General features: G+C 50.2%; 1 protein-coding gene across 50 annotated transcripts in view; it reads right to left on the bottom strand.

Moving 5' to 3' along the window:
• Positions 1 to 25,014, bottom strand: part of Celf4 (CUGBP Elav-like family member 4) — a 291,322-nt gene that overhangs the window by 23,885 nt on the left and 242,423 nt on the right. For 26 of the 50 annotated variants that reach the window (XM_078030107.1, XM_078030108.1, XM_078030111.1 and 23 more), the window contains 5 exons: positions 4,343 to 4,471; positions 3,974 to 4,053; positions 3,468 to 3,611; positions 2,168 to 2,315; positions 319 to 468 (listed from right to left, as the gene is read on the bottom strand). In XM_078030107.1, the coding sequence (XP_077886233.1) occupies positions 319 to 468; positions 2,168 to 2,315; positions 3,468 to 3,611; positions 3,974 to 4,053; positions 4,343 to 4,471 (651 nt within the window). The remainder of the gene's footprint in view (positions 1 to 318; positions 469 to 2,167; positions 2,316 to 3,467; positions 3,612 to 3,973; positions 4,054 to 4,342; positions 4,472 to 25,014) is intronic. The other 24 variants (XM_078030109.1, XM_078030113.1, XM_078030119.1 and 21 more) reach the window with 1 other exon arrangement.

Genomic DNA, 25,014 nt, shown 5'->3' with positions numbered 1-25,014 from the left:
GCAAATTCACATTCTATTAATTTGCAGTTACTCTTGGCCTGGCTATACAATTGTATCCAGTGTCTTTTCTTCCCTACGGGAGTCACTGGAATGGGACTGTTGTGATCAGACAGACACATCCCCAAGGGTGGGATTTTAGTCTCTTCTCTCCAACTGCATATTTTCAGAAGCAGGGCAGGAAGCTGGATCTCCTTGATCACATTTTGGGATCTACCAAGGAATGGACAGAGAGCAGGAGCCACATGCTCCTAGTTGTAACAGCAAGGACAGAATGGTGAGTATGCTTCCCAAGGAAGGGCGACTGCCAGATGTGCTCACCTGGGTAGGGGTGGATGCCATTGGCAAACACAGCTTCCGCGGCAGGTTGCCCGTTGGCCTGTGGGGGGAGGCCGGTGAAACCATTCACCCCAATGGGGGACGGGATGCTAGGCACGGCTGGTGCAGTGATGCCCGGAGGGGTGCTGCCACCTGGTTCCAGGGATGCAAAGGGGTTGGGAAAGAAGGGAGGCAAACAGAACAAAGGTGAGGAAGGCCAACCCATGGAGCCCCCACCTTGTTGGCTCCCAGGGCCTGAGGATAGACTTGGACCTCTTACACCAGCTCAATCTTAACTGTGAACCATGCCTTGGCTTATCTTTCTGCATAAAATGACTTCACACATCCCAATTTTATCCATCCTTCAACAAAGAGTTTAAGTCCCATCTACCCAATAGATGGGTAGGCTTCTCTTACCACACAGGCTATTCTCATTGCCCTTGACTTTAATCATACTTGTTCATCCTTCATTCTTTTTCAGAGGCTTTTGCTAACTCTAGCTAAGTCAGGATTGCCTGGTCCTTGTTTGTCCCTTGAGGGGCTGATCTATCTCCCCAAGAAGTTTTGCTGCTCAGATGAAGGTCTTAATTCTGGTTCCTTACATTGAGGGAAAGAGGTCACTGCAGAGTCCAGCCTCAGCCCTATCTCCTACAGAGTAGACACAAATGTTCCTGGAGTTGAAGCAACTGTGGTGGTCATGGTAAGGAGAAGAAAGTCAGGATCAAATAGCAATACCAAGTGTCCTCTCTATTCCAGATGGAACCCAAGATATGAATGCTATGGTGATTGCACTGAGGCCCCTGAAGTTGGAAAGATCCTTCCTCTTCATGTAAAATCAGGGTTTCCCTTGGATGAGGACATGAGGATGGGCCCACTGCCTAAATTCATGAGTATCCCTGAGGTTGGGGACCAAAGCTAAGGGGGCAGTGTTCAAGTTGAGCCCAGAGATAGTACAGTCTTTCCTTGTTTTCAGCTGAGAAAGGAACAGTTCCCAGATGTCAGAGAGATCAGTACTATTATCTGAACATAGAGAGTCAGCTCAGTAAATGATAGTTTGTGGTATTGGGCTAGTTATTGGACTAGACTAGGGCTTCTCAACTTTAACACTAAGGTCATTTGGCCTGGAATTTCCTTATTGTGGGAGAGTTGAGCTGTGCATTGTAGGATGTGTAGCAATATCTCCAGCCTCTACCTGCCAGGTTATGGTAGCATTCCCCTCTCTCAGCTGTGACAAACAAACATGTCTCTGGATAGTGCCAAGATGTCCTGGGGGTTGGGGCAAAACTGCACTGTTGAGAATCACTGAACTGGACAATAGCCAAGTTCCAATCAAAAACATGCTTTGTGAGTTGGGTTTTTTCCAACCCCCATCAACCTTTGATAAAGGTTCTCTCTTGCTGGTTATGTAGTTGTTTTGGAAAAGACCAGTAACTCTAGGTTGGCTTAAAGTAAAAAGAAAAAGGGTTTTTCCTATGCCTGGGCTAGGGGCACAGAACAGGCAGGGCTCTTCTCCTTCAGACCTTGAAGAGCATATCAATTTCTGTGCAGATATTGATTGTTAGTAGAGGTCAAGATGAATTCATTCCTAACAATTCATGGATAAACAAGATCAGAGATATTCTCACCCTGAAATTCCTACCTTGGACTTCATGGACCCATATCCCATCTTCCCTTGCATCCTCACTGATCAGAATATTGTTGAGACAAAGTGCCAGGCAACAAGGCCAGCTTGGGCCTAGGCACCATGTGCTCTTGCCCCAGGATGATTCACTAGTAACTGAAATTAGGCCCTAGCCTAGACCCAGGTGCTTTTTCACTGGGCCAGGTCCTGTGTTGATACCCGTGGGCTCACCTGAGGTTGGGGTCATAGGTGCGGCCGCCAGGCCATTCATGTTGAGGGCCGCCATCTGCTGCATCTGGGCGGCAGCGAAGGCAGCCATGGGGTTCAGGTAGCCACCCTGTGCGACTGATGCCATGAGAGCCGCTTGCTGCTGCATCAGCTGGGGCAGAGGGAGTGGAAAAAATATCACACGCTTCCAGAGGGGTATCCCTCCCCACCAGGGGGCTCAGCTCCTGTGGACCAACTTCCCAGGCCCTGAGCCCCAGGGAGCTGAGACATCTCCTGGTCACCACATCCAGGGAGCCCTAATGCCTCCCCCATTCCTGCCCTAGTCCTCATTGGCTACTACTGGGGAGATGACTTCGTGGGAGATGACTGCATTCAAAAGTAATAGTAGGGTCTTTGAGATTCTGAAGTTGTTGGGGAGGGTAAGGGGAGGGTAAGGGAAGGGGACTGGCTTCATGAGTAAGGCCTCTCATTCGTGAGTATGTGACATCCAAAGTGCCAGAGAGTTGGATAAGCCTCTGTAGAGTTAATGGCATAGATTTCTGCCCCCAAATGGTCTTAACCCAGAGTCTTTGGGGCAGAAGATACAGGAGAATCATGAATAGACCCCAGATACCCTCAATGTTGTCAAAAGGTGAGTGGGGAGCAGGAGAGGCTGTTGGAAGTGGCCACAGCTGGACACTCCTGAGGAAATGAGGTGAGCTGGTATGTTTAGAACCAGAATACTAGCTGACTTCAGTGCCATTGTGTGGGGACTGTGGTTACAAGTCTGGAGGCAGCTGGGGAGATCCTGTCAGAGAAGGCTCTACTGTGGAAGAAAGAAATTGGTGGGCCAGAGGCCTGGGAGAAGGGGGGCCTGAGGTGTCACAGGGGAAGTGCAGGTGTCACTTCACAAGACGCTTGCTGCGAATGACCAGAGACTGATAATATCCCTCCAAGCATGGGGGCAGGTCAGGGATGAGGAACAAACACTGGCATCTTCCCTCCTCCCCATCAGTGCTTCCTAGGATTCTGCACTGCTTTGGCTAAGTGGGAGGGGCATTTGGGGAATTCCATCTTGCTGCCCAGGGGAAAGCCTTCTCTCTAGCTCCTCTTCTAAACACAAAGACAACAACCCACCTCTTCCTGGCATCCACCCACAACTGGACCGGCCTTCTCTTAATCCCTTGTGAGGTTATCCTTCCTGGGTTTATGCCTGGCTCCACTCACTCCCCAGGGCAGAGTAACATTTTTGGTTATGTGTCCCTCCTCTCTGGAGCTCTGGGAGGGAGCTCCAGAACCTTGGCCCATCTGTGCCCCCACTTACTGCCTGAGCGTAGGCGCCATAGGCCCCGAAGGGGATGGCCATGGGGTTGAACATGCCCATCTGGCCAGCCATCTGCTGCATCCGCCGCATCGTGCGCTCCTTGTCAGTGTCTGCGAACTTGACCACCAGACTGGACGAGGCTCCCTGCAGCCAGGGTGGAATGTGAGACCCACCAGCCCCAGCGCTGGTCCCCAGCTGTCAGCACCCCTGGCCTGGGCCTCCTGCTTTGTCTGTCAGGCGCTGTAACCGGGTGGGGGCATCAGCATGGTGCCCAAGAGTATAGGTCTCAGCTGTCAACCCGACAGTGGCATTTTCTATCTGGGTCACCACAGGGCTATTCCTTAACACATCTCTGGGCCTCAGTGTCCTTGTCTGAGAAACAGTGTAAGGGAAATGCTCTCCTGTCTCATACGGAGACTATGAGCACTGGCCCTCTGGCGGGGTCCTGCGGGGCGGACGTCTAGGTTTCCAGATGGCCCAGTCCCCGCCCCAAGGGCCACACTCACTGGCATGGTCTGGCTGCCATGCAGAGCGTTGATGGCGGCTTGTGCCTCGGCGTGGGAGGAGTACTTCACAAAGGCGCACCCTGCGGGGACAGAAGAGAAGTTGAGCCCGAGCCAAGGGCCAAGGAGAACTAGAACCCTGAGGCAGGGCAAAAGAAGGGCCCAAGAGAGAGGGCGCAACCTGGATGAAAGCAGAATGAGGTAGGGGGAGAGAGAGACCAAGAGACAGAGCACACAGAACGGAAAGACAGGCCCAAAGGCTTGAAAGCACCCCAAACCCTGCCCTCCCGGTCCGGTCCGGACTTGGACAGCTCGGAGTCTTGCAAGCCTCGCTCCCAGACTCCCTCCCCACGTGGCTGCACGCCCACGCACCCTTGCTGTTGCCGTCTGGCCCGCGAAGGATGGTGCATTCCTCTATGTTCCCGAAGGCCTCGAAAAGGCGGCGTACGTCGTCCTCTGACTGCTGCTTATTGAGCATGCCCACGAAGAGTTTTCTATCTTCTAGAACAAAATTAGGAGATGCTTACCGGAGCCGGGTGGCGCGGAACGGTCCCGGGGGTGGGAGGGAGGAGGGCACGGCGAGGGTGGAGGACAAGGGGCAGGGGAGGGAGGATTGCGGGGAAAGGGGCCTGGGGGTTCACAGCTGGAAAGCGGGAGAGAGCAGGGAGAGGACCCCCCATAGCTAGAGCGGGTTTCCAGAGGGAGGAGTTGAGCAGCCAGAGTGCAGCAGCAGAGAAGCAGGATGGGAGAGTAGGGCATAGAGGGGAACAGGAGAGGAAGGAGGGAGCTGGGTGGCAGCAACTCGGCCTCCTCCTGCCTAGAAGGCAGGCTGCACACTTGAGGAGCAAAGCCCCTGGTCTGGCCTTCGCCTTGGGCAGAAGGGTAGTCTGGGCTGCCTGTTCCTTTCTCCCTGTCCTTTTAACACACATTGTCTTCCCCGGGTGCCAGAATTTTTTGCAGTGGCCACTTTGCTCATGCTGTTCCCTCTGCCTGGCGAGCAGTCTTCATAAGGCTGGATTCTTCTCTTCTAAGTCTCAATTTAAAATATGGCCTTCTCACCATGCCCCTTGTGCCTCCTCTCTCTTATTCTCAGTCCCCCATCCGTATAGCCCGAATTTCAAAAGAAAAATTATCTACTGCTTTGCCTGTGTAGTTGAATTTTGTGGGGCCCTGCCTGGCCCATCCCAGGTATGCTCCAGAGGGAAGAAGGTCCAGCCTCTCTCCTGCGACAGAAGAGGCACTCAGTACCATCAAGAAACAGAATGGATGAAGCATGCCCTATGCCCTTCCTAGATGTGCATCTCCTTTCTGTCTCCCTTGCTTTTACCTCCATCTTAATGTCCAGTGCTTGGTCTGGACCTTCCTAAATGTTCATCCTGTAAAATTCAGCCTGGGGCATTTCCCAGGAACCTGTTTCTGTAGGTGCTTCAGCAGCACCCATGCTGTGATGAGTGTCAATTTGTTTGTGGACCCCAGTCAGTTATGTGCTCAAGGTGATAGGGAATCCCACTGGGCTGCATGGATCTGCAGCAGCTTGTAAATGAATGCAAAAGGATTCCCGCACCCAACACATCCTTTGTTCTTTCCACTCTTCTTAGGACTGTTGTAACAAAAGAAGAGTGGCAGAAGTGGTGCCCCTGACTTATAACTTCCTAGACTATGTTATAAAAGGGAGCAGATCTTGGCTGGCTCTCGCTTTGGGGGATATTTGCTCTGTGGAGACCAACCACCATGATGTGAAGCCCTCCAGTGAGCCCAAATGGACTCCACTGATGCACCTAGTGCACCCAGCTGAAGGCTAATGTCAGCCACCAGACCTGTGAGTGAATGAGTCCTTAGATAATTCCAGCTCCTGACCTGTGAGTCTTCCACCTGAGACTCAAACATTCTGGAGTAGAGGCAAGACTTCTGAGCCCTGTGAATTCCTGACCCTCAGAATCTGTGAGCATAATAAACAATTGGTTTACACCACTTGGTTTTGGGCTAAATTAGAATGCAGCCATAGTGACTGGAACGAGGTCCCCATGGTGGCAGCTCTCAGCAGGCACTCACTAGATGTTTATGGACTGGTAAATTATTGACACAGTGAAAGCTGCAGAAATGCTGACCCCCCAAACTGCAAATAGTAATGTGTTTGTGATTTCCTCTGAACACAAGGGTACTCAGACCCTGATGTCCCTCTGTTCTCAAGGTGGTTGATTCTTGTCCCCCCCATCTCCCTCCAGAGAGTCCTCACTGCCCAGAGATTTCAGATAGAACTAAGGGACTGTTCCTTGGTCTAGAGCAAAGCCAAGCAAGCAACCCCAGATCCTCTGCAGAGAGCTCTTACCCTGTGGGTAACCCTTAGTCCAGATGCACTGGCACTGACTGTGTTCTCAATGATGAGGTGGTGCTGGATCCCTGCTCCTTCCTTAACCTGCAGGACCCATTGGCAGTTTCTGTTACCAGCTCTGGGACTGGGAATAACATCAGCCTGGCCCTTCACATAGTTGGGCTGAGGCAGAAGTTCTGGTGCCAGAACCCAGCCCTACATCTGCCTCAGCCTGGGCTGCTCTATCTGACTCTGGGTCATGGCAGGACTTTGGGGCATATTTCACCTCATCTCCAGTCCTGTGGGGTTCCCAGCTCATCAACTCCAAACCAAGGGGAAAAAACAGAGGGAGAGAGTGAATGGGAGGAAGTGAAGAGGAATAGAGAGAGATGAAATTAGAAGTGGAGAGGGAGAGCCGAGATGGCAGGAGACAGAGGAAAAGGAATCTGAAACAAAAAGCAAGGAGAAGAGAGGTGGGCAGAAAGAAGAGAAAGAAACAGAGACCAAGGTGGGGCCCTGAGGTTAGACTCCGGGCAGCACACAGCAGTAGCAATGTTTCACTTGAAGTGAAAGGGGAGTTTTTCCTCCTCTTGTAGAGCAATTGAAACTTCTCTGAGGCAAAGCCCAGTCTCCTCTTTCCCCCAGCCCTTGGCTCCCATTAAATGGAATTTCCAGAGAAACTTTGAAGTGAAACCCCGCCCCTTGCTAATCCCTGGCCCTCCAGTTTAGAAATTCCACTTCCTCTATTGGAAAGAAAAAGGAAGGAAAGAGAAGCACCTCCTCCCCCAGCCTGATTTAAATGCTGGGACACAGCTCCTTGCCTTCCCTCTCCTGACGTCTGAATGTATTCCTTTATTATCATTATGACAGCTTTCTGATTGCATTAAAATTCATCCACACGTGTCTTCTATCCAGCCTCTTTCCTTTTGCCAGTGGTTTTTTTTTTTTTTTTTGCTAATTTCTCTTCCCCTCCCCTGAAGTCCTTTGCCTGCACATTTCTTCATTGCACGCCTGTGTCCCTCTGGAGACCTTTCTAAACGTGTAGGAGGCCAGGTTTCCCCTCTCCTGCCCATCCCAATTTCCTCAGGGAAAGTACAGCTAGTCTGCCTTTCTGAAGGGTTGCAAGAAGACACTTCAGACCCACTTCTTCCAGGTATTCTCGAATTATCCCACCTCACTCAAATGTTTGTTTTAGGATCCTTGAATGTGATGAGTTTGTATTCTCTGTTTCTAGTTGGGTTTTTGTTATTGTGGTCCTAAGGCTTGTCTTTGGCTGGAAGGATTCTGAGTTCCCAGCAGATCTCCTTCTGGGCAGGCTCATGGGTTCACACCTGACTATGTAACTAATTGCTCCTTGCTTCAGTTTTCTAGATCTGTGAAATGGGGACAAATATATTCTCCTCACATAGCTAGGATTCTGAGAGATGCTGCAGGGGTAATGGCCTGGAAAGCAGTAATAGTGGGGACCAGTTGGGTTTCTCTAGATAGGAGAAAAAGGAAATGGGATACTGTGCCCCCTTGGTTTTCCCTGCCCTATTTTGGCCAGGAAGATCACCCCTGCTGTGAGTAGACAGAGTAGACAGGTCCTCCTCTGCAGAGAGGATCCACACTTAGGGTAGAGGGGGCACCTGAGATAATAGGATGGACCAGACTTGGGCTGTGGGTGACCAGTGAAGAGAGATTATCACCCTATAATCTACTCTCCCTGCCCACCTTCTTTCTGGTTCCCTAGGCAATGTCCCAAGCTCTGTTAGATGATGAGTGGTACCATTTAGCTGGTGTCTTGGATCTGATACCAACTTAGCAAGAGTCTCAGAGACTGCCTGAGTTTCTGATGAGTGCTCACCTTCCTCCAATGTGGACACAGATCCTAACTCCCAATGTAGGCTGAGCAGACCCTGGCCACACCCAGCTCTCTAAGCTGGGGACCTTGGGTGATGGGGAGGCTCTGGTGGGCTCCCTCTCCTGGGTGCCCTAAGTCACTGTCTCCCATGATCAGGGTGTAAGAGGGCTGCTGCTCCTCTGAAAAGTTATTCAGGTAGACATTGCTGGAACTGGCCAAAGGAGATGTGGTGAGGAAAGTCCTCAAAGCCAGTGTGCAGGTGGGCTGAAGATGCCCCTGACTGAGAGATCACTGAGACCCCTGGGGGTTCCAGGATGTGGTGAGCCATCAGAGGCCAGCATTGGGAGTCTGTCATCCTCCACTCAACACAGGCCAGCTCAGGTCAGGACACCATGTTGTGCCACCTTCCAACTTCTAGGGCCAAGGCCAGTACCCAGCACAGGCAAACATTGATTGTCAGGCTGCACAGGACATGCCAGAGGCCTGGAGGAAGTGCAGACATCTCTGTACCTCCCACCCTGGGGTCTTTATATGAACTCCTCCTGGGCATGGGGTAGAGCAAAGGGAGCATGTTCCTGTAATCATTCAACAACTGCCTGAAAAACACTGTCTCTGTACCAGAAGTTTCTCTAAGCACTGCTTCTATAGAATTGAACAAGAGGTGGAGATACTCACTGGAACTGACATCCAGATGGGGAGCCAGTACCTCCATAATCAATAGGTCCTCTAACAAGACTGGGATGCCACACTGCAGGCCCCAGAACCAGTGTGCCTATCTAAGGAGGAATGAGGCCACAAAGAGGCAGAGCTGGCAGAACCTTGGATAACACCAAGGTCCTGTGCTTTTCCGGAGAGGCAGCACCTGGGTGCACAGGAGTGCCCTCAGCTGAACTTCAATCAATCCCAGCCTCTTGGTCTTCAGTGGCATGGCCCTTGCTGCTGACTCCTGCTCTTTTAAAATGGAGTACCTATGTCCGAAGGTATGTGGGAGCACCTGGGACTCTGGGGACAGGGAGTGTGGTTCCCAAGAAGGACTGGAAAACAGAAAATGGGAGCCAGTCCCAACCCTGCCTGCACCCAGGGCGAGGGCAGCTGGGCTCTGTGCCCCATATCCTACCCCTACGAAGTGGATAAAAGTATCGGATGGCGGTCTTTCCAGGAGAGGCTGGGCCAGAGCACCTAACATTCTCCTCTGGCCACTCCTTCAGCAAATATTTATTGAGTACTTACTCTGTGCCTGGGAATTGACTGAACAGAGGACCTGAGATAAGTCTTGAGGGCCCTTCTGGATTTTCTCTTTAAATAGGTTAGGAGGTTATGCATGGTTCTGAGATTCCTGGAGAATCTAAAGTCTTTAGACCATGGGTCCTAGAGTCTCTGCCATAACTCCAGGTAAGAGAGAACAGATAGGCCTGGCAGTCTGTCTTAAATCCAGTAGATCAGGCTGGGCTGCAGGTTGAAGGGGCTGGTTGGGGAAGGGGAATGTGGCCATATCCTGAAGGGTCCCAGGAGGAGGTCATGTGCATAGGGCAGATGCCAAGGCTCCTGGTGCACAGCAGAATTTGAGCCAAGGCTGGGAGGTGAGGGACCTTTGGCTGCCCTTCTCAACTGCTCCCAACTAGTTCCTTACTATGGCAAGACTTGCAACTCAAACCCCGGGGAGGTTTGAGTGCTGTTCCAACAGCCTCCTTCCTGCTGTCCTTCCCACCAACATAAACATCTTCCATTTCTCTGGCCTCAGAATGTTTTTTATTCTTCCAGAACTCCAGCCTAAACCTGAGCTTTGGTTTCCTGACCTATAAAGTGCACTGGGTAACACGTCTTGGGAAGCTATAGGCACATATGAAGACCCCAGTGGAGTCTGATTGTCAGAATCTTGTCTCCACTAGAGAGACAAGACTCTTGTGCTCCTTCATCTAGGGGTGTCAGGGCAGAACCGGGGACTTGGGCAGGAAGGATTTGCATTTTTAAAGGAGAGTTTAGAAAACAGAGAAGCATGATGTGTCTGTGGTGGAACCTCAGGATTAGAACAGGCCTCACAGGGAGATATTTCAGGGCTCTATGTTAGCCAGTGCCCCCCACCATAGGCACACACCCCAGAAGTGTGGGGAGCATGCTACTGGCCCTGCAGGGTGAGTGGCCCCTGAGCAGGGAGGAGGCGGGTGACAGCAGTACCACTCGACTTGCCAAATGCCAGCATCCTTGCGCTAATGCTCAAATTCCGGTTTAATTTTCAAAATTTGATTCGCTCATTACCATCGGCACTAAACAATATTTCCTGCTTAAGGATAGACGGCTGCTGGGGCACTGTGGACGAGTGTTCAGATGGTTAATGCCTTTTATTACTGCAATAGACTTCTACTATCCTCTTTCCTCCAGCTGCTGAGACAGGGTTTGTGGGGAGGGAACTGAACTGGGGAGAGCCCTGGGGCCAGGGTCCAGCATGGGAATAAATGGCTTTGAGGTCTGCACATGGTGGGTAGACAGAGGTGTGGCTGGAAGATGTGGAGACTCAAAGGCAACATCTTAAGAGTGGGAGGAAACTGTCAGACACTCATGATGACAGAGCTGGAGGCTTTTGTCCTTTCCTGTAGACTTTGGTCCTGAGAGTAATCAGGACCAGCAAGATCCCAGACTCAAGTGCCCCACAGAATGGCCCCTCAGCTGCTGGGCAAAGCCTGAAACCCTGGACTATCCCATGCAGGGTCCTCAGGGGTCTCTTAGACTGCTAGTTTCCCATGGAGTCTTCCCTGACTCAAGGTGTATCCTAGGTCTCAGGCTCATTTCTTGGTGCCTAAGGACCCAGAGGCATGGGTCTAGGGGGTGAAGGGTACAATCCTTCTCTCTCACTTCACCTGTGGGTCAGGGGGTTCTTCCCTAGGCAGGGGGCTGGGAGCTACACCTGACCCAGAAAGGAAATGAGGCTGTTTGTCAAATCCTAGTTCTACCATGTTTTTGTTGTGCAAACATACAACAAGGTATATACATTCCATGGGCAGAGCCACATGAGAAATAAGTAAGTTAAGATAAACAAGGCTTTTAGCACAGTGCCTGGCACAGTGCATGCTCAATAAATGCAACTATTATGACTGTTACAACCATTGTAACTGGGCTGGTAAGACAGCAATACCCCTCCCCCTAGAGGTGTAGAGAGGACACTTGGGGACATTGAATTGAACAAAGTCATGCCAGGACAAGTCAACTTAAGAAACCAGGCTTTCCTTTCCACCACCCTGACCATCGATCAGGTGGTGTTTTGGAGACCACTGAGATAGTCCTTGGCCTACCTGGATTGAGCCAAAACAAGCAACACATTCCCGAGAGCTACACTTCAGCATTCCCATGAGCCATTTCTATGAATTCTCTCATTCCAGATCAGCAAGTACCTATGGCTCTGAACAGAAACTAGAAATCAAGCTGATTCATCCAAATCTACATACATCTGTGCAATTTTTAAGGTTGCCTGACTTCCCTTTCCCAAATCCCGAGGCTTCCTTGGCCTTCTCCTTGCCAGTCCTGGTAGAGTCACCTCACAGCCTTTGACCTGCGATCTAATCAAGAAGGTGCTGCCAGGGTTGAAGGTCTGCACCACCTTCTCCAGATCCTGAGAACCCAATAGTTGCCTACTGTCAGGTTCGTAACACCAGTTTCCAGAGTCGCTGACCACACCAAGATGATGCGCTCAGGTTTTAGATCCCTCTGCAGCCATGCAACCAGGATGACTGCCCTCCCTGAGAACAGCCCCTTCACCTGGAATATGGGGTCACAGGTCAGGCCTCAGGGGAGCTCTCAGCATGAAGTAGACCCGTTGAGAGGACAACCATGCCCTCCCTCCTCCCCCCACCACACTGTGCCAGAGCGGAGCCAGCAATGCAGCTGGGCTAGGAGCTGCCTCCTGAGGATGAAAGCCTTCCTGCCTGGGAAGAGGCTGAAAGAGACATCAAACCAGATCAAAGGCTGCTGGGATGGGGACGGAGGAGGGGGCCGCAATGGAATGCAAATGAAGACCCTCACCCCACTCCAACCCCCCCAGGGCCAGGCAGTGCCAGGCCTTGATCTGCTCCATTCCCTCTGGGACTGGGCTGTTTGATGTCAGGGGTGGGAGGAAGCAGGAGCTGGAAGATAGCAGCCAGCCTCCCTCCCTTGCATTCCTTTAGCTAACTCTACCTTCTAAATACTTCAAGATTAGCATCCCACCAAGGCTTGGACTCAGAGGGTGGATGGGCAGGGTGTCCGTGGCCTACTCTCATGTCCATCCCTGATTGCCAGAGATCCCAGTTAGCCTTACAATCCCTCCTCCATCTCGCCCATCTCTCTGCCCAGAGCCTGGTGTCTTAAAGTTTCCTGGATGCCTAAGAAGTAATTCTCTTTCCTTTGGAGTCTGCAGGCCTTCCCCACCCTCTGATCTGGGGGCTGAGAGGGGCCTCTCTTTTTCTAACCTGCTTGTACAATCACCCCTACCTGCAGTTTCCCTGCTCCAGCTCCAAAAGCCCCTCCGTGGGCCCTCCTCGGGGCAGAGGTATGGCTCCTGTAAAGAGGGCTTGCAAGGGTAGCTCTGTGCCCTCTGGGGGCTTACAGCATGTTTGTGCAGACAGAACTAGAACCTGATATCTATCACCACCCTCTGGGAGGGAACTCCAATGGTCTCTTTGGGCCTGAGAGATGATTCCTTGGCATTTGGGTCCTGAGTTGGGCAGGAGCTGAGCCCTGGGGGCTCTGGAGACCATACCCACTCCCTCACTGCCCCTTTCAGGCCCTTGCCCCTCCACCTGTGAATCCGCCATCAGGCCTTCCAGCCGGAGCCCGACACTGTGGAGGTTCTATGTAGAAGTCACCTTTTGCTGGGGCTCTGGTGCGCAGCCGTCTCTCCAGGTAACTGATTATACATTTGATCTGCTACATTATCCTTACCAGGCGCACGGCACACGACAGACGGCCTGGAGCTCTGTGGGGACTTCTCAGCAGCAGAACCCTGTTGTCTAATGGGGTTTCCGCTGGCGTCTGGTACACTCACGGCATTTCACCCATCACAGGATAATTTATAGCATAATGGGGCTTTTTTTTCCTTTATATCATGCAGGAGCATAAATTATGGCCAGTTTGTCCTCGGCTCTTAAGGAGACAGACAAAGGAGGGTTTCATCCCAGCTAGGGAAGGAGGTTGCTGCAGGGGCTAGGTAGGGCCAGGGTGGTCCATGGGGGAGGAAGAGACAGGAGGAGAGACCAAGGGCTACTGTCAAAAGCATCTCACTGACAGGCAAAATATCAATTCCGAGTGGCCACAGTGCTGGGGAAGAAATAGAAGAACCCCTTGGAGCTGTTTGTCTCTATTAACTGTGGAGCAGGGGATAGTGAGCTGAGTGGGGCAGCTGCTCAGTCTCAAAGCCATAGGATGGTTGTTGATGCCTACAGGTGACCCTCCATGCCTGACCACAGGCTGATGCTCCTGTGAGCTGTGGCCCAATTTCCCATGCTGTCCTGAGAGGGTGGGTACTCATGGCTCCCTTGAATTCCCTGTCACTGCTAGAGACAAAACACAGGGCAAACTACCTGCCCCTCTGACCCCCTGCCCATTTCTAATATTGAGGGTGGTGCCTTGTTTCCTGTGGATGATGGAGGAGCTAACGGCCTGCTGCTCAGCTTCCTGAGGAGACACGGCACCTCAGAATGTAAGGTACTTTTCTAACACAGGAGTCCCACACATCAAGAGACTGGCCTAAAGGCCACAGCTCCCAGCCCCTCTCTACCCCTGGTCCTTTGTGCCAAGGACCTCTGGGGATCCTGAGTAGGTGTGAGATCTTCAGAGTCTGCTTGGCCTTGCCTCCTCCATCATGATCCAGTGTAAAGAGATGCTTCCTGAACACCCTGGCAAAAACCCCACTGGCCTATGCAAGACCCAGGACACAGCCCTGAAGAAGGCCATCTTAGGTGCCTCCCTGGATCTGCTCAGAGCCCAAGGCCTGCTCCTCTTTCTCAGGGCAACCCTTTGGAGATTAGTACCAGCCGTCTTGGATCTTGTAAGATGGTGGTTATCAGTCCTAGATGCGTTGAAGGCCACCTGGAGGATTTTGAAAATATAGATGTCTAGGGCTGACCCCTGAGATCTGGATTTGATTGATTGGTGTAGAGTACAGGCATCAGTATTTTTGTTTTTGGATTTTGAAAGCCATTCAGATGATACCAACATGTAGCCAGGGCTGCGAAGAATTGCAATGGGTCTTTTCCAAACTGTCCTCTCTTGTTGTACACCATGTCTCTGGGACTCCCCCTGCCTGCAGGAGTGCATTCCTCCAGGCTGCAGGATTCTGGGCCTTGTTTGTGCTGGGAGTGATGGAAGCACTCACCTTCTATTCCTTAGTGCCTGATCCTGGGCATCCCTCCTGTCACTCACAGGACTCATCCCGAAAGAATGCTCTGATTTGGGGAGGTGGCATGAGGGGGAGTTCTCTAGGTCAACAACCCTTAGACATGGTTTTGCAAGTCCCCCCCTCTTCCTCTTCTTTTCTTTCTTATGCCCCTTCCCACTTCCTCCATCAGCCAGCCCTACCCTGAGAGGGAAGACTTGGACTCTCTTTAATCAATCCTCTGGTTTTCTTCCTCTCTCACTTTGACCCAGTCACCTCAACCCTCCTGGAGGGAGGTCACTGCCACACACCCCATGGAAACTGGAGGCCCATGCTTAAGTACACACGGTGTTAACTCCTAACTGATAATGGACTCCTGATAGACACAGAGATGGATGGATGGTAGACATGATTAATAAGGGCTAGATATCCAGATTAAATGTTAGATGATAGATAGATACACAGATGAGAGAAAAATGATTGCAGAAAGCAGATAGATTTATGATGGATGGCACATAAATGGCGACAGGTAAATGTGAATGGATGGATGGCTAAGATGTTTCTAAGGACTTCAGATAATGGGGTCTAAATGCAAATGGTCAGAATATTAGATGTGGGGGCACCCACACCTGTTTGGGTACTGACTCTAAAAGGAAGAAACCCTCCTCAGCTCCAGACGTATCATTCTCTTTCAACTTCAGGCCCTGAAACTTCACATTTTCCAATGGGCTTGTGGTTATATGGGTTGCATTCAGGTTGGTATGTTCTGGACATATGAAGATTCTCTTGGTTTCTCTGAGTCTACAGGCAGGCCACGCCCACCCCCTAAGCCCCCACTGTACTTGATAAGGACCTCTCTTCCTGTGGGGAGGGATGGATCCCGTATAGGTGCATGCTCCTCAAAGGCCAAAGAAATGGCTTCCAGCCCCACAGAAAGGGTTGGCTTTTGGAGTTTGACAGGCATGATAGATGGCAAGTGTCAGCCCCTATGATGTGCACAGAGATTCTTTCAGCCATTGATACTTTAAGCCAAGACCATGCCTTCATGTCAGGTGGACAGGATAGCAAATTCTTCCTGAGCACTCACTACAGACCAAGCAACATTCAGAGCACTTACATTTTATGAGGTAGTTACCCCTATTTTACAAATGAGGAAACTGAGGCATGAGACGTTTGACAACTTGTTAGAGGTCCCACAGCTGATAAACAGCAAAGCCAGGATTCGAACCCATGTGGTCTAGCTCCTGAGCTCTCTTCTACCATGCAGAAGGTAGTCCCTTGCTCTGCTCACCAGGCCAGATGGCCATGAAGCTGCCATGAGCTCAGGGACACATGGCTCTGGAGACTACATGACTTGCATTATGTGTAATGACTAGTGAGATTGAGTGGGGAGTGTCAGCTTCCTCAAGGGAACAAACTATTTTGAAGGGTGGCAGCATGTTAACTGTTGGTGTGTGGCTGGCATTGCTAACAACAGAGGAACCTGCTGTTGTCATTAAAGGGGGGTTTCCTGAGGCCTTCTGGTTGGCAATATTTGGTTACAAAGTGAAAGAAAGGGGGTCTTTCATGTCTCAGACACCTACTTTGGGCTGCCCTGGATCCTTCCAGTTATTCACTAATCAGTCATGCTGTCAGTCAACAAACTGCATTAGGTACTTTATTAGGACAAATCAGAAGCAGACTGACCTTTGGGTAAAAGTGCTTCCAAATTAGGGTCTGAATGACCCAGCTGTGGAAGGGCGGGGCCCGATGCAGATAATGGAGTGAGAAAGGATGGGGACAATACATCATGGCACATGAAGGGTTTGCTGGGATGCAGCATCATTCTGGCTGAGGCCATGGGCCCTGAGGACAGGCCACCTTGCCTCCCAACTCTGGGGAGAGATAAGGAGAAGGAAGGGAACCTGGTGGTAGGAGAAAATGCAAAAATCTTTACTCAGCTCAAGGGCCTGTTTACAAGGAGCTGAAGAATCAGGTTTTGAAAAGCAAGACACAACCCTACCACTGAAAGGTCTCAAGGGAGGTGACTTTGAGTGACAAACACTGTGAAGGCCACTATGCATGAAGCAGATACCCTGGGAGTGAAGGAAGTGGGTGAGGATTCTGGCTTACTGTCTGGTACCCCCAGTCCACCCTCCCACTCTGCTGCAGCCACATCTGATAGAGAACCTTGTGGTTGCCCCCGGGGAACGTCCTGACAGTCAGCTCTGAGCCAGCTGGGCATTTCCACACATTCCATTCACTTCTCACTACCTGTGACAGGATCACATCCCCATTTGACAGATCAGTTAACAGAGGCTCAGTAAAGACTGAAGCCCACATCCACCGGCAGTGAGTAGTGTGGGTGGAGTTGGAGCCTGGCCTCTTTAACAGCTGCATCAGGCCTTCTCTGTTCTGGGCAATAAAGTAAAACACAAGCCTGGAATTCCATTTTGGGGGTTCCACACCTTTGGATTCAGCACTGCCTTCTGCAGGGATGCCTTTGAAATGTGGTGGCTCTTGTCACCTCAACATGACAGATTTTACCAGAAAATGTCTTTTATGATCAAAAGGACTAACTAAGCTTTCAGGCCTGTAGTGTCTGCCTGGAAAAGGAGAAGGGGAAGAGGCATTCTGAAAGGAAAGGGCTGGGATCAGGGTCAAGGGAGGCCAGGGTGGGAAGGAGGAGCCTGGTGACTGGGAGAAGGACTTTGTGGGGAGGCCAAAGAGCAGTCAGGCCGGGCTGGAGGGGAGGGCCTGCAATAATAACAGGATGCATGGTGGGGTGGGAGTGCATGGACAGTAGGCTAGGAGCTCCCAACTGTAGCCGGGGCTTAGGGTGAGAAAGAGGGGGTTGAAAAGGCTGATGGAGGAAGAACTGAAGGAGGAGAAGAAGGGACAACAATGGCTCTCAGTCCGGGTCGGCCCTTTATGGCCAGAGCAAGTTCCCACCCTCCTCTCCACCCATGGCACAACAGCTAGACCACTCATAACAGTAGTACCATGCTTGAGGTCTCAGGCACCTCAAATCTGTCTGCCTACTGCATCAGAAATGGCTTTTTTATAGGTATGTGTGACTATTTTTTAAATGCACATAGATGCTGTTGTGATCGAAAAAATACAAATCCATTTGAAAGCACTGCCCAATTCAAGGTAACTTTTCGACATTTTGCATTCTCTCAAACAATGGATACTCAGAGTATAACATCTGTCAAGGGGGGTGCTGATGCATTTTTGATGTTAAAAATGGCTCCTTAACCTTGAGAAGCCTGGGAATGCTGATCCGAGGAGGGCAGAGGGAGCTCTGGGGAGGAGGAGCAAGTGCTGCAGCACAGTGAATCCCAGGCTGGTCCTAGCTCACCTACAAGAGCACAGCAGGACAGTGCAGGGCAGGGACCACTCCAGATACGCAGGAAGTAAAGTGTCCTCTAGCCCTGGGCTCCAGAAACTGAGATCTGGGTCCAGTTCCTGCTCTATTCTGAGCCTGAATCAAGCTCATCCTTCTGTGTGGCCAAAATGATAATAACCGGGAGACCAAGAGTGACTGTGTCCCAAAACAGTTTCCCCGTTAACACTCATGAGTCAGCATCTCCTCTGATGTGGGGGTGGGAGCTTTGTGTCTTTCCACTACTGGGCCTGGCTCTGTGCCTGCCTCATAGAGCAAGCTCCTCAAGCGCTATTGGAATGAAGAGTGACAGTAACGCATGGACGGATGTGCAGTGTAGTCTGAGCAAGCTCCAGGTTGGGAAAGGAGCCAGGACTCACACTCGCAGTGCTCTGCACCCCATGCCTTGGTGTGATCAAGGTCCATCTCCAGCAAAAGCAAAATGGGAAACTGCCTTGGAGTTAGGGGCTAGAGGCTTGGATTTGGTTTCTCAATGGTGTGACCAGTTTTGGGATTGGTGAAAGGAGCTCAAACTGGTCTTACGGCCTACCTTGGTTGAAAAATGGGGAGTCTGCAGCCATGGGCTGGCCTTATGACCTGGATGATGAGGCTGTGGGTATTGAGTATCCCTTTGACTTAGTAGCTGCTTATAGGGTGATTACCTCTACTTAAAGGCTCCTCTGCTCTACCACATTGAGGATATCTCTCCCAGTTGCTAGGGTCTATAGGTGATCACTAGTATGTCCTATTCTGGCCAGCTCTACTCAGACACCACCCACAATCAGATCCAGTGCTCTTTTTAGCTTTTGTAAAACTGCCCAGTCCCTTGTCCCATCATGGTAAGGCCTTATGCTTCCTGCAGCAGCCTGAATGTTGTGTGCCCTTCTAAAATTCATACATTGAAATTTGAACGCCCAAGATGATGGTATTAGGGACCTTTGGCTTTAGGTTATGGCATAGCCCATGTGAATGGGATTAGTGATCTTATAAAAGAGGACTGAAGGAGCTTGTTTTTGTCCTTTTTACCTTAAGTGAGATTATCAGACACCCTGATCTTGGGCTTCCTAGTCTTCAGAATTATGAGAGATAAATTTCTGTTGTTTATAAACTACTCAGTATCTAGCACTTTTGTTACAGCTGCTAGAACAGATTAAGGCACTCGTGAACATGGTGTCAATTCCATGATAGATACCAGGTCAATGAGTATTTCTTTCCAGATCAGGTACATCTAAAGGAGGCCCTCCAAAGCCTTAATTCAATAAGATGGAGGTTTATGGTGACATATCCATCCCTCTCATGGAAGAAAGATGTAAGAGAGTTGGAGCAAAGGGACCTTCTTGAGCGCCTCAGAACCAAAATAAGATGCCCACTCATTCTGCCTCTAGCCAGACTGAGTGGAGAGGGCTTCCCAATAGAATGTCCTCCTGTCTGGCTTTCCTCTCTTCCTCCAGAAGTGACCTGTGCAGGCCAAGTACTTAGCACATTCCCTGGAATGAAGGAAAGTTGCTGAGGTTATTAGTGGTGCCTAATGATATTTGCATAGATTAAGAGACTTTAATGCAATCACGAATGCCACAATCCCAAGAAAATAATGAAGAAATCCATTACAAAGTCATAAAGTAACTAAGTCAATATAGTAATAACTTGATCCTGCTTAGGAATAATTGCATTTCCTGCTGCAAGGCGATTTTACAATGTGCACCATTTTCTGGACACTTTTATAAATTTCACCTTTGTTTGAGATAATTAATTAACAAAATAAAAAAATGCTGCTGGTATTTTATATAGTAAATTAGTCATTAGTCTAAACTGGCAGGCTGTAATAAAACTTATTAAGATGGATGTGCTGGGATTTCTAACTTCTTTTTAAGTGGCCTGTAACCTTCTCACTGGCAAAGCTTGAGGGCTGCCTGGTGGCAGCAGCTCAGGTGAAGTCAGCACCAACAAGACCCCACGAAATGTGGTTGGGATGAGGAACGGGGTGGAAACCCAGTCACAGATTTGCTGGGCTCATGAGAACCCCTGGGGGACTTATACCTGCTGCCCCAGGTTCCTTCAGTCACTGTGCTAGTTTTGTAGTGCTGCTATAACAAACTACCACAACTGGGTGGCTTAAAGCAACAGAAACCTGTTCTCTCATGGTTCCAGAGGCTGGAGGACAGAAATCAAGGTGTCAGCAGGGCTGAGTTTTCTCTGAGACTCTAAGGGAGGTTCTTTGCCTGCTTCTTCCTCCCCTCCGGTGTTTGCCAGAAATTCTTGGCTTTCTTTATTGTGTAACTGTATCATGCCAATCTCTGCTTCCATTGTCACATAGTGCTTTCCCTGTATGTTCTGTTTTTGTGTCCAAATTTTCTCCTTTTCTAAGAACACCAATCACATAGATTTAGGGCCTATCATAATCCTGTATGACCTCATCTTAATTTGATTACATCTGCCAAGATCCTGTTTTCAAATAAGCTCACTTTTACAGGTTGTGAGTAGACATGAATTTGGGGGACACTGTTCAACCCAGCATAGGCACTAAGGGTTACATGAACTTTGCCCTTATTCCCCCATGAAGAAAGGAATAGACGGAGTGACACTGAGGTACTAATGACCACCAGACAGGCTGCAGGCAGGGGCTGGCTATTGGAAACACCTGGTTTCCCAAGAAGTTATTTAACAGGCTACAGGGGACCTGTGGACCTGTGCAATGGTCAGCACCACTTCATATCTCTGGGTATTTCTCCTGGAGAAAGAGTTCATAGCTTCCATCAGATTTTCAAAGGAGCCTGGGACCCCAAAGTGTGCCTATCTGATTATCACATGAAACATGTGGCAGTCAGGGAGAAGGGGGAGGGAAGTTTCCAGAAAACTTTTGATACCCTCCATCCCAACCAGGTTGGGGGTTAGGTTATGGGGTGCTAGAAGGGAAGCTGTTGAATCTGTCTTCTGCTGTGCAGGGAGGGGTGGGACAGGACAGGAACTCCTGTGCTTTTGCAACTGGAATGACAATTTCACTGGGGAGATGTCTTTGGATTTTGAATCTATTATCCAGCACCTCATCCCACAGACCAGCTGTGGGTCCTCAGCATTTTTGATTAGCTTCTGTACTCCCCCATTCTGTGAAGTCCTTGATAAGAATGCAAAAAGGAGGGTGACAATGGCAAAGGCCATGGCCATAGATGTCACCAAGGACCTCCCTCCATGCCCACCCAGCCCTAAGTTACCTGGGTAACTTTTCGATGCACGCTCACTAAGTGACAGTGTCAGGTGAGACTCTGCTCTTCTGTGTATACATGGGGCATCCCTTATCAAAACAGATTCCCAGTTCCCTTGCTTCAGCTTACTCTGAGTAGAACTTGGTAGCTCCTAAGCTACCATCATGTCTCCCGAAGTTCTCTCAAGCCACCAATTTAAAAAATTTGTTCCAGAACTTTGTCGAAGGTTGTATTCCGTATTGCCAGGCGGCTGATTATTTTTGTTGTTGTTGTTGTTTGTTTGTTTCAACTCAACCTCTTCACCTTTTAAAACTTAGACCTTTGTCCCTTTCTGGGCTCTAGGGATCTCCAAGATGACCCCCAGCAGCTCTGAGAGCCCTTAGACCCATTTGATTTGTGCTCAGAGTTTGCTCTGGCCTGGAGAGACAAGCTCATTTACCGGGCTCGATTTGATCTCCTTGCCTTCTTCAGATGCTAACTTTCTTTTTTTGTAATGTTTATTTACATTTCTCATCCTGAAGACCATTTCTCTTTGCTGGTGAGGATTGAAGAAATACATAAGTCAAACTCCTCTGATTTTGCCTAGATGTAGTTTAGAGTTTGCTTCCCCAGAAGATATAATTGGTGGGAAGACCCCAATACACATCCCAAGGGCATCGCCTCTGCCCTGTGGGTGTCCATTTTTTTTTTGAGCCAAGGCGGTGAAGAACAGCCCTCCCTCTTCCCTTGGGGCTCTGATGTAAAGCAGGGAGGGAGCATTTCTTTAAGTTGTGCTCACCTTCCTCTAGGAAGGGCTGTTCTGAAAGCCCCTGGTGTTTGGGGTCTCTCCTGGATGCTGCCTCAGCCCATCCCAGATCCCTGCTTCAAGGGCACTGGTCTCGGGGAGGGGGCTCTGTCTGTTTTGGAATTCCTGCACTGAGCCAGTCATCAGAGATGAAACTATTGTTATTGTTATTTTACAGTGAAGGAAACTGGAGACCCACAAGAAGCTCACCCAAGGTCGTAGTTAGTGGCACTGGAATGTGATCCAACTCATATCCTCATTGGAAATCTAGGGTGGGCCAGAGGAGTCCTACAGAAGTGGGACACCAAATTGTCACCCTTTGCCCAGGGTTATTTCCTACTAGCATTGGACAGTGAGAGAGGAATTCAGGCTTGAGGTGTGGCATGTGTCCTAATTCATCACTAAACAAGCTATGCAGCTTGTGACACTTTCCTGGGTCTTTAACTTCTTTTGTGTATACAAGCCTATGAGATTGCTGTGTTCAGCTCACTTGGGGAGGGATCCCTGCAGGGAGCTGCTGAAACCCCTGGCATGCACAGGCACACTACTCCTGGTCCCCTCACTCCCTGCCACTCCCTGCTGTCTCCTTCCTTTCTCCCTTTCCCCTACAACAGCCCTCATGCCAGCCTTTTGGCACACTTACGGGCACACCTGCCTCTTGGCTTTGCCATTCAGCTATCCTTTTTGTTTTAAATGAGCCGAGTGACCATAACATTGATTGCCCAAACTGGGACTCTTGTCAGTTTGAAGGGAAACAGTATTAATAGTTCAGGACAATGGGTGATTGCAGACCTGCTGTGGCATATTGGAACTTTCAGGCATTCTACTTTTGTACTGTCAGCCTCCCGTTGCTGGTGGTGGTTCGCCCCCATCTTGAAAGCCTAATGGCTTCCTGCTGCTCCACCATCAGCCCATACTGATGACCCACCCATGAGACAGCATCAACCTGTCTCTTCCTCCTAATGGAGGCTGTCAGTCTGTCCAGGTGGGCAAGGTAAGTGTTCTGGGGGTGGTTAAGTCAGCAGTACTCAGGGAGCAGAATGTCTCCTTTAGCCTTTTGCCACCCACAGGTACCTGGTCTGGGCCAGGTGAGGAACACATCAGACTGGGAACAGAATCTCTAGATAGCTCACCTACAACCACAAAAGGAGATATGATAGCAAGGAGGATCGGAGGCGAACGGGGGAGGCAAAGGCCAGACAGCCATGTGGGGCTGGGAGGCTAGTAGAGAGACAGCTGAAAGGGGTGAGATAAGAACAGGGTTTCTTCCTTCTCTGTCCTGCTCTTCCGCCCATCATGGCCACACAGAACATTATTTGCAAGGTATAGCACTTGGCTGGGACTGGGAGGCCCCTACCTACTGGCTGCCAAGGGTTTTGAGTCCCACCATCAGTGTGGATAACCATTGCTTTCCTCAGAACTCCCTTTTAAAATGCAAAATCACTTTATTCCAATATCGATCTCTAAACTTTCCACCTGCACTCCTCTAACAGAGCAGTTCCCCTCCCTGCAGCTGCCTCAAGCACCCCACAAGGGTAAGGGACCATTTTTCCTTGGTGGGGGGAGTCTTCTTAGGCAGTTGACTCCTACTTCTGTCTGGGATATGCCATACTTCTAAAGCCTATTTTTTAAGATAAAATTTGTAAACAGTGAAATATGCGAAATTGTACATGTGTAATTTAAAAAGCTTTGAAAATGTGGGTACACCCTCTTCTGCTCCATGAAGACAGAGAGCAGAAAGTTCTCCTCAGAAAGTTCCCTGGACATTGTCTCTGCACTTGTCCACCAGTGTTTCCTGTGGCCTATATTGAAACTTTGTGAGTTATATATCTGTTTGGCCTGGCGTCCTTCACTCAGCGTGACATCTGTGAGATTCTTCCATGTTTCTCAGGTCATCCAAGGGACCAGAAGCCAGGCTAGGTAAGCAGCAGCCTGTCTTGACTAGGTATTGAGTGGAGCCTGCTGGGTGTTTTGGATCCAGGAGTCACTTTAGTCAGAGGTACTGCCACTGATGGCTTTACTGTTAACTGTCCCCTCTTGTGGCCTGTGCTGGGCCTCACTCCACAAATAGGCTGAGGGTTAGCAGTGTCAACTAGAATTGAAGTGGAAGACCTGAGAGGCTGAGGTCTAAATCAGGGTGGCTATAGCTGAACCCTGGGTCTAGGAGCATCTGGAGAGTTGGAAAAACTGTCCAAGGATCTGTAAATGCTCCCTCTTCCAGGGAGAAGGACTGTGGCTTTTCTTCCCATGCCAGGATCATGCCGTTAGCTGTGTCCATCCCTTCTGCATCACTGCAGTGACCTTCCATCCCCTATTTCTACCTGACCCACTACATGCTGTCTCCACACAGCTGCCAGAGCTAGACAGGGCATGCTGCTACTCTGCTCAAGCCCCCTGGTGGCCTCTTGCTTCACTCTGAATTAGATGGAGTCTTTAAAATGGTCTACAAAATTATACAGGATCTGCCCCATCCCCTGCGTATATTCCTGCTGTTCTACCATAAGCTGAGCCTCTTCCTGACCTTGAACAATGACTGACAAGCTGTCATCATCTCTTCCCATTGAGTTCTTTGCACACAGCCTGCCTATTTCCCTAACTCATATGTCCCAGGAGGGCAGGGGTCACTCTGCTCTTTGCACAGGGCCTGACAGACAGCTGTGCTCCCTAACCTTTTTGGAACACTTGAACGGATGGATGCAAACCCATTCTTGGTTTCCCAAAGGGGTCTGTGACCCAGAAAGGTTAAGAACCTCAAAGCAGGACCAGAGCAGACAGGCCAATGTCTAGCCAGGACAGAGGGCTCTGTGGGGAGCTCCCTCCCAGGCCTCCTGCCATCACCATGGGAGAGGTAGGACTGGCTTGGTGCCCTGGGCAAAGAAGCTGTGGGAGATCTGAGCACAACAGATGAGAGGAGGGGGCCTGAATCACCAAGCTGGTCCAGGTGCTCCTAAAGGCAAAACAGATGGGTCTCTCAAACTCACTTGTTGCAAAGATTTTCTTGATTTCTATGTTATTTTACTGTGTCCATGCCTTAGAAGTGAGGGGTGATAAATGGAGTGGCCAGAGGCCCAGTCCCTGGGTCCTGGGATACACCAGCAGAGAAATGGAACCCTGCCCTCCTGGAAAGAGGGTATGAAGAAGGGGAGGGACTCCAAGGCTGAGAAACCTGGGCTGCAATGAACGGTGGGCACCGGTGGAT

This window comes from Ictidomys tridecemlineatus, chromosome 13 (assembly GCF_052094955.1).
Source record: "Ictidomys tridecemlineatus isolate mIctTri1 chromosome 13, mIctTri1.hap1, whole genome shotgun sequence".
NCBI classification, from domain to species: Eukaryota; Metazoa; Chordata; class Mammalia; order Rodentia; family Sciuridae; genus Ictidomys; species Ictidomys tridecemlineatus.
This window is presented reverse-complemented; position numbering and strand designations above follow the sequence as displayed.